Source organism: Ischnura elegans, chromosome 10 (genome assembly GCF_921293095.1).
Source record: "Ischnura elegans chromosome 10, ioIscEleg1.1, whole genome shotgun sequence".
Taxonomy (NCBI): domain Eukaryota; kingdom Metazoa; phylum Arthropoda; class Insecta; order Odonata; family Coenagrionidae; genus Ischnura; species Ischnura elegans.
The window spans coordinates 26,131,847-26,141,627 of NC_060255.1; the positions used below are offsets into that span (position 1 = coordinate 26,131,847).

Genomic DNA, 9,781 nt, shown 5'->3' on the forward strand with positions numbered 1-9,781 from the left:
ACTCTTATTCACCCCACCCACTGGGAACGTTCCCCGATTGTGGATAAGGGCATGGTTCATCTTCACCTGCAACGGGGGTAAGTTATTAACCGGAGAGAGGCTGAAGAAGTATCTTCCACTATCAGGGAAATGGTGCCGCGCTTATAATTCCCTCTCTTCTTCTCTGCTGACGTTTCAATTGAAATTATTTTCTTTGCTCTTTCGTCACTATATTTATTTACGATTATTGCGCGACTATTTTTAGGGCTAAAGCTAAGAAAATCTTTTCTCTACGTCAATGATTCTTTGCATAACTTTCAATACGGAGGAGAAAGGGACACGAAAAGTAAATGAGGTGAATGTACAGATTTTTGCGTGTCATTTTTGGGAATTCACGCAAGTGAACCAATACTTCACACACGTTGAGAAATGATGAAACATCTCTTGTAGAAAAACAATCAATGCGGATAATAACGTTTCCCTTTTTATTTCTCCGATAATGGAAGATGTTTCTCCTGTCGTTTTCCGGTTGGAACCTTGCTCCTGTCGGCATAAAAGAAGGGAGAGAAATACTATATGAACATAGCACTTCACTCCAGGTATGAAGAATATGGTCCGGATGAAAAATAAAGTCTTTCGTAACAACGTCTGCGAAGATGATGGAGCACAGTATCCAGACGGAGAGCTCAAACAGAATTTACTTCAAATATTCGCCAGAAGATAATCATATCCTACGAAATTTAGAATCGTAACTGAATCTCAACAAAAATAACCAATGGAAAAGATAGCACATTCAACTGAATATACAGAGTAACTCGAAATATTAACTTACGAAGGTTATTTAGGAAACGGGTGGAGGCCCTCGTTTTTCTTTTTTTTTTCTCGTCACTGAGCGATAGAGGGCGACCTAAATGGCGGTTAGGCCGGCTGCCGCTAACATTCCGTGGGTGCTGGAAACAAATATCTATCTTACGCGAACTTAATAGTTGTTATTCGCTCCTAACCATAAATTTATAACATTAAATTCTTATAATAAACTTTGCAATTCATTATTTGATTACGTTTTCTAAACTGGTCGGGAATTTCTTAAGCTATCGGTGATGTTGAAGTATGAACAAGAAATGGGAATTTTATGGTGGTATAACTATTTAACGATTTTTCACATCATAAATCGATAACAAAAAGCCTTTTCTATGAATTAATCAGAGAATAACCACCGGAAACATTTAAATAAGACCACTAAAGACAAAAAACGGCGGAAGAAACAAAAGCGAACATTTTTTTCGTGACTTATGAAAAAGGTTTGAATTTACGAAACTCGATTTTACGAAGTGCCGATTTTCCGGTCCCACTGACTTCGTAAAATCAAGAGTTTACTGTACCTCTTTAATATGTCTATTTATCAAAACAGTATACTCATTTTCATTTTATGCCCTGATAATGGTTTATAAATAAACTGAAACGTCAGCAAAATTTGCATTTCAATTTTAAGACCTGCACTCCAAGATTCAAATTTAATATTAAAAAATAGAGATTAGGAAAGAGAAATTTTTTTCCAAATCTCTTGTTGGGAACTCTAAGCATCATGCGCAACATTAAAAAAATAGATGCATGGGTAACTCATTTAAAAAATTTTTTTTATACTGTGAATAAACCCACAAAGGATAACTTAGCAAACTGATTTATTGACTGATTGTGGTATTCATTGAAAATTCCTGCTGTGCACAGGAGTCCTGACGGGTGTCGAGAAGTGTCGAAGGGGCAAGACTTCTCGAATCTCATTGACACTCTGGACTCAGGCGAGACTCGCGCCATGCCAAGAGTCTCGTCGCAACAATGCTGAGAAATGGTAGTCTCGTCTCAACCACCAAGACAAGACTCTCACACAGCATTAATTCAGGCACTGGTTGAAAATGTTGCTATGATCTACTCAACTCTGATTGGACAGCTCCCTCCATTACCATGGATAGTTGTCAAAATATTATGCTGAGTGAAATTGACAAGGAATCACTCATAGGGACTCGCTACATACTACACGCACCAACAAAATGGAGGTTATATTATTTAGTTATCCACAGAAGTAAGGGAGGATAGTTCACAAATTGGAGTCATGAGTGGTCCATAAATATGGGGTTCAAATGTAATATGAAAAAAAGTCTTGTTTTGCAAGCCTAGCATTACGCCGTTATCGTAATCTGAAATACTTGTATTGCTGGCATTAAATTTGTGTCCTGATAGGAACATTTTTAAACACATGGATCCATGTTGTGCTCAACTGGGACAGGCATCAACTTGATTTTTCATGAGATGGCAACTTTCAATTGTGTACCAATCCATGGTCCCTAAAGATCTCAAAGGAAAAGACCCAATACTATAAACATGCAAGTGTATTGAAATATAAGAAATATATACAAGTATTATATCTGACAAGTACAACTAGTTTAAATAAAATTAATTATTACATTCCACATTCAGTAACCAGTGCTTTGTAACAAAGACCCCACAGCTATGAAAGAAAACTTCCAATGAATGATTTAATGCACTTTTAGACACGAAGTAACAGCACAACATACACTTTAAGCAAGCTGCATTATGAAATATGTTAGGGATAATTTAGAAACATACTGACAAGAGACAACACTAGCTCATAAAAAATACTCGTTCCCACAAAAATTTATCCATTAAGTTCAGCTCATTCATCCTATCCTTGACAAATTAAAATGGTTCATGTGAATTAGATGTACTCTTTCAGCAAAGTTCGCAAAATTTCTGAATGATGATATTCAATAAAAACCAGATGGGATAATCATATTAGGAGAACAAATCCACAAAAATTAAAATTCCCAATCCACATCAATAAAACACAAACCTGGATCACATCTTAACACATCAAACCTTAATACATCTGCCTTACTAAAAATTGATAAAAGCTATTTCGAAAGGTTACACTTGTAAATGTTTCTATTAGGCATTAAAATCAATCACAAGTCTTCCAATAGAAAATTGGGTTAAATGCAGTTCCTTTAGCTTAACTTTTGTGCCTACTTAGTATCTTCGAATTTGTAAACTTGAAATCAAGTTCAGAACAATCTCTCTTATGACTATTGTCTGCAAAAGTTTAGACGAACCTCAAATACTGGGTTTCACCCTCAATACTATAAGTTTTTCCAGTCACTGGGATGAAGGTTTAACTTAATATTCAGTTAACTCACTTTTCCATTCACTAAGCTTTTCTTCACACTTTACATAACTTCCATTGCACTGCCTTGACTGCTATTCCCATCAGCACCAGCAGCAAAACCAACAATTACTTTCATTGATCCCACAGCCTCAGAAACATCACCACTGTTTACACCATCTAAAGTATCAGTACCCCCCATAGCTATTTCTTCAGGGGCAACCTCAACTCCAGAGCTTTCCTTTGTGTTTGATGTACTGGCACCATCTGCATCATCCCAATCAATTTTAAACCTGGTCACTCTTGGCTCCGATGCCAGTATGTTACGTGTGACCTGAGAAAATATCGTAATGTGAATCACAAAGAGCAAAAAATAGAAACACGATCTCAGACAACAATAGATCTAAAAAAATTATAATCCTAGAAATTTGTAAATAATAACAGGAATATATACAAGTACTATAGTAGATAATTAATAGAGCTTAAAATCTAAAATATTGAAGAATATTCACCATAACGACTTTATATGGTTGCAATTTGAAGGAATAAATTAAAAATGCCCAATAAGAATACTCTCCATGGAGGTTAAAGAACAATCAGGCACAGATTATACAATAAATGGGAGACGAAAGCACTCTGTAAAAACATTGTGGGGAGTTAATCATAAAATCGCTAGTGAAAAGAAATAATTTTTGTAACCGAAGTCTAATAATGGTTCATCATGGGAAATCAAGTATAAGGCAGTTTAACAAAAATTTTCAACGAATAATACATGGATCAATGAGAATCAAAAACTAATCATAATCCCCTGATATCTTCAGGAGATCTTACTGGCTAAAACCACAGAAATAATCTAAGATTTCAAACGACATCCTTACATTAGACTAAACAGTATTTAGCACTCAAGCAACAGAACTCAAGACTGTTCAATCAATCAAGACAACCATAAAATATAACCTATGACTATTGCAGTGCATTTCTGTTAAACATCAAATAAAATATAATATAAATAATTATAATTAATAATACTATGCAATATGCTTACTTTCGTGAAATCTGGATGTGGAGGAGGATTTTCCCTTAGCTCAGGGTCAGAGTATTCATTGTTAATAAAGTAACCCACACGAACAAACTCTCGCTTCCTGTAAGAGCATGTAAGTAACACAACTGTAACACCAAGAGCATCACCATCAGGAATTCGACGGACATCTGGGGGATCAGCCTAAGAAAAAAATAAAGATGAAATGAATGAACAACAGCAAGTCTTTGATTAACTGCAATTTAAAAATATAGCTAATGAAACATATACTCTAGTGCAAAAGATGCTAAGCTTGAATGAGGCTTGATAAGCATTAGAGGCAAATTAAAGCCAAGGTTTACATACACAACCTACAATATGTATTTCCAAATCCATCACAATCCTCCACATATACCTTAGCACAATGAATAATGCCAAAAAAATTAGTTTTCTGTACCACAAGTTAAAAATTTATCACATTACAATATCAATCAAATAATGTCTTCACAATGGATTGAAATAACTTGACGTTAAATGCATATGCTAAAGTTATAATCGAAGAACTTTGAATTCCAGGCAACTCACTTGAAAGACAAACATGTGCCTCCCTTCAGCAACTGGTCCAACATACACTGTGTCCAATACTTGGTCATACTCCTCACTTTCAGCAGACCCAACATAGATCATTTTCCATTCAAGATCTGAAATTAAGCAAGGACCATAAGTGTTTTCCTTTGGCCTCAACTATCACATCTTATATGAAACGTTTCAATCAGCTGCAATTAATAATTGCTGATATCTAACTTGATTAATACATAGGCTGAAACTAAGAACGTATTCGTTGATCAGAATTGTCCTGCTTTTTCATCAATAGATACAAGCATTTGGTAGGCATCTCCTGAGCCACAATACATGACCTTAAACCCATTAAATAATAATATACCATACGGTGAAATACAGCATATAAGATGATATCAGAGGGTATCACAGTTATTCATCATTACATGAAGAATATGCTAATTTAAGTGAATTTAACAGCTTGTAAAACAAGCAGCTTGCAACAACATGGCTGCCATTTAGATCAACACCCACTTCTTGCTCTCAATAACACATCACGGATACAACCCTTGCCAGCACACACTGTAGTTAGGCTTACCATTTTGCATGCAATGTTTATATCTTACAAAACAAATAAAGGGATATCCTCTTCACAGAATTTTTAACAAAGAAAATTAACTTTTTCAGCAATACATACATAAATTGTATACCACTTCAACCTTAATTTAATATTGCTTCTCAGCAAACTCAAGGGAATCCAGTTGCCAGGCTTCATTATACATATCCTCAACTTCATGACTTTGATTTGGTGACCCAAGATTCATGCATTCATAAAGCAGACACTCAATGTTTCTTTTGGAAACACTGGTCTATTTCAATAAACCTAACAAACAACTGCGTGCAATTACGAACAGAGTGAACATGCTTAATACTGATTGAAAACTTGCTTTTGTCACTTGACAAGATCACTCTTTCCACGAATAAAATGATAAATCCTTTAAGTAATATTAAAAACTGCATTAAAACTTCTAATAATATTAATAGAAATTAAACAAGTTAATTTTTTCTAGTCGCTAGGCATGACATTGATAATCCCACCCAAAGTCTTGCAACATATAAGCCATATATTACCCAAGGGGTTCAAGAGGGAAGGAGGGTTATGTGCAGATAACAGACAGGAAGTACCATATGCATAAAGGAGTGCATTACAGATCATTCATGGAAATAAAGAGAAAAGGGCCCAAGACTGATCCTTGGGGAACACAGCATTTTATTTATAAAGGAGTTGACCTTACTGGGATTGTACCAACTATAGATTGATGAATAATATGAACAATTTTCTTTCTGTCAGTGAGGTAAGACATAATCCAAGTAAGAGGTATACCTTCAATACCCAGATTTCTGAGTTTATCAAGCAAGATATTATGGTCTATGCTATCAAAAGCTTTACTTAGGGTCATAGAAAATGCCCAAAGAATGTTGTTTCTCATTGAAACGTAAGTCCAGTTCATTTATTGTTTGGAAGAGTGCAGTAGTGGTGGATCTGCCTTTTCTGAAGCCATGTTGAGAGTGTTTTATAAGCTGTTTTCGTTCAAGAAAATCTATGATCCTATGATATACCAAGGTCTCCAGAATTTTTGAGAGCACAGGAACTATGGAAATGGTACAGTAATTGTCAGAAATGTTAACAGCACCATTTTTTGGAATGGGAGCAACAATAGCAAGCTTTAGTTTAGTAGGAAAAATACCTTCAGACAGTGAAAAATTATACATGTGGACAATTAGTTTTATGATCACATGAATTGATGCTTTTATGGGTGGAATGGGTATATCATCAATACATGAAGACAAGATATTCTTAAAAGAAAATACAATACTCAGTAACTCATTAGAACATGTTGAAAAAATAAAAAGATCAGCGGTATGTCTCCTGTTGTTAATGATACCTAAATTAGATGGGTTGGTTTTGAAGGTGAATTGATTATTGAAATTGTTAGCAATTTTTACAGGATCAGAAATGGAAAGGCCATTAAAAGTTATATTGCCCACATCTTGAAGATGATGACTGCTTTTAATATTAGGATTTATTAAGCTCCAGGCAGCTTTCACTGTATTTCTTGAAGAGAATTATGTTATCATTCATCTTAGGCAGCAAATGAGAGAATTCCATTTTGAATTCTTTAATATTCTGCAAGTACAGAGGTTTCAAATATGAATAAACATGTTTATACCGATAGTGCAAGTTACGCAGGGCATTCATCAGTTTATCAGGAAAGTGATACTTTGAAATTTTGACTTCAGTCTGACACGTTTCACAGGGAAGGCACAATTGAAATGGCAAATGAAGGCATTTGTAAACATATTGTAGGCTAAATCAACATCAAAAGAATTGAGAACACCATGCCAGGATTCCTAAGACAGTCATTGGCAGAAATCATTAATGGCAGAAGGACTGAAAAAAACGTCTTAGCACATACATAGGCTTGTCAAAAATTGGAGCATTGGGGATTTTAAACAACACTTAAGGATAGATGGTCAGAAAGACCAGAGTAAAACGTTCTACATAAAGTATCAATGCTCCCAGCCACATCAGTAATGATAAATTCAAGAAGAGTTGAAGAATGTGAGGATACTCTAGTGGGCTTTTATTAATTACGCTAAGACAAAAAGAGGAAAGCAGGTGCAAAATTTCCATCTTAGCAGGTGTGAGCTTCAATAAGTCGACATTTAAGTCCCCAAAGATGATAACAGTCAGTTTTTTGAGGTAATTATTAATAAAGCTTGATGCATAGCAAGAATAAAGTCATTCATCAAGTCTGCAGCCTTGTCATTAGGGGAGCGGTAGACACACACAACAACATAAAAAAGGTCCTTCACTTTTAAAATCCCCATAAAACATTCAAAAAAACTCTTGGAATAGAGAACGGAAAATTAATGTCCAAGGCTTTAATTCCCCCCGGCAAGATAAAGAGACACCATCACCCCATACGCAACATGAATATGATAACTACAAATTTGGCGGTGATCTTGATTTTGGCTATTGCTGTACCCAACTGGGTAATCAACTCGTTAAGACTGAGAAAGATTTCCTTCCCTACTTTAACAACGCGATATCTTACATCCAGAGCATGAGAGTACTAGCATAAAGATAGGAGTGATTTAACTTGAGGTCATTTGATGACTTGAGTCAGTGGCTTTATTCCAAAAAAATCAAGTTCTTCCACCAAAGGACGTGGGCTTAAAAATCCTCACTCTGGAGACACTGCTAGAGGGTCCACAAAACAAATCTAAACCAGGTTATTTCAGCATCTAAATACGCTCAGGCGTTTCTATCAGTCAATCACGAAAACTAGGAAATAATGTTCATGACAGAATATCCCGTAATTCCCACCACGATAGACAAGAAAATCATAACGTAAGTACGCATAACAAGTCTAATGGAAAATCAACTTGAGACTGACTATATTAAAAATAAAAAGAAATTCCAGGCCAGTCGGCGCAAGTGACCATTGCAGCACAGGGCGATAATCATACAATTGTGAGTTCAAAGGTACGAAATACGCAAGATATTGGCCTACCAGTTAAATGGCACTAAGTTTCGTACCTCACTATGTACAATGATGCTTCTGCCAGTTAGGCAACCATCTATCATAGCATTAATCGTCACTTAAACCACTTAAAACAATTACTTACCTTCCTTTAAGTCTTCAATGCACTCGAAAGTAACTTCAAATTGGAATGGGTTCAGAAAGGGAGATGGATTGTCAAACACCACAACATTGCACATATGAACTTTGGCCATCTTTAGAAACTTTCCTGGATTTTAAAACACAACAAAACTTGTAAATATAACTAAACAATAAACGAAATTTATAGAAAAATAAATAAATCAGTACTAATGCCCAGCTATGTAAATCAAGCACCTACCTACCCAACCTGATTCAGAATAGAAATGAGCCACTTAAAGGAATCACGATGAAACTTAATTTATGTAATTGAATGAGCTCAACGAGAATTATCAGTGGAACGACCAGCAACGACAAAAAAGTTTGGAATCACCGATTGATATACGACGACTTGGCGGGAAGTCCTCCACCATGACAAAAAAGAAGATGATTTTATATTGGTCGGCGCAATGGAGTACGTAATGATGAATCAAATTACGGCATTGGCTATAGTGAAATAGAAATGATCTTGGTATAAATAATAAAAGATTGGAACTAAAAAATACTATTCTTTTTATAAAGAAATTTTATTAAATTAATTATTCACAAATTGTGAATAGTCCCACTGAGTCCCACCAAAAATAATTTTTAAAAGAAATTTGAGTAGCGAATTGCACACCTTTCCATTTCTGGGTAATTCAAATCGATTTGCCGAAAAAATCCAGTAAGATTTCCTTTACTTTCTCCGAATAATATTCTCATTCAGATACATTCATCCAGAAGATATTGCTAACAGCGTATACAAGTTAAATTAATAATTTGATTTACCATTTTTTTCCTAAATAACTCCAGTTAACCATACGTCCTTTTCAAAAGGATCTAGGGGGAGGGAAGGCTCGTACCCCCCTTCAGACCCTTAGAAAATATGCAGGAATATTAATATGGTTTCATTATCATTGCGCTCGTTTTGTATTACGAGGTATCCTTATGCCTCCCCCAGAACGAAATCCTGATACGGCCTTGCTTGTGAACCCCCAGAAAGAAATCCTGGATCCGCCCCTGTAAAGTCGAATGTATCGCTCGTTCATATGAACGAAAATATCGTTAAATATTCGTTCAAGTTATATTTATAGCATATTAAAAAGAATATTCACCATTTTAGATATCCAAAATTGACTTTGGTGGCAGCAGTATCTTTGCTTTAGCCGGCTACATTTCTTTTCTCCTCCTCTTGATCCCAGTATGGAATAATTTCAGCAACATATTCACCCTTATGGTGAGAAGCCGTTTCTAGCTTGTTTTAAATAGAATGATTGCATGACGATACAAGCTACTTTAAGACTCGCAACAGACAGCAACTCCGTGTTTGAGACAGCACTGGTG

At 35.4% G+C, this 9,781-nt stretch overlaps 1 protein-coding gene across 2 annotated transcripts; it reads right to left on the reverse strand.

Annotated features, from left to right (window-relative positions):
- Positions 1–2,348: 2,348 nt before the first annotated feature.
- Positions 2,349–8,848, reverse strand: LOC124166774 (histone chaperone ASF1A). Of its 2 annotated transcripts, none has more exons than XM_046544453.1 (5): positions 8,661–8,848; positions 8,427–8,549; positions 4,761–4,876; positions 4,203–4,379; positions 2,349–3,491 (listed from the first exon to the last, which is right to left on the reverse strand). In XM_046544453.1, the coding sequence occupies exons 2-5, from the start codon at positions 8,533–8,535 to the stop codon at positions 3,222–3,224; spliced, it is 672 nt and encodes a 223-aa protein (XP_046400409.1). In that variant the 5' UTR covers positions 8,536–8,549; positions 8,661–8,848; the 3' UTR covers positions 2,349–3,221. The 2 variants fall into 2 exon arrangements, with proteins under 2 accessions (XP_046400409.1, XP_046400410.1); XM_046544454.1 differs by having other exon boundaries at positions 8,665–8,844.
- Positions 8,849–9,781: the final 933 nt, after the last annotated feature.

Excerpts from the sequence above, each read along its gene's own strand:
- LOC124166774 (XM_046544453.1), bottom strand. The coding sequence starts at position 8,535 with ATGGCCAAAGTTCATATGTGCAATGTTGTGGTGTTTGACAATCCATCT. Across the intron at positions 4,877-8,426 it reads CATTGAAGACTTAAAGGAAG|ATCTTGAATGGAAAATGATC; the intron begins GTAAGTAATTGT and ends GCTTAATTTCAG. Across the intron at positions 4,380-4,760 it reads GGCACATGTTTGTCTTTCAA|GCTGATCCCCCAGATGTCCG; the intron begins GTGAGTTGCCTG and ends TTTTTTTCTTAG.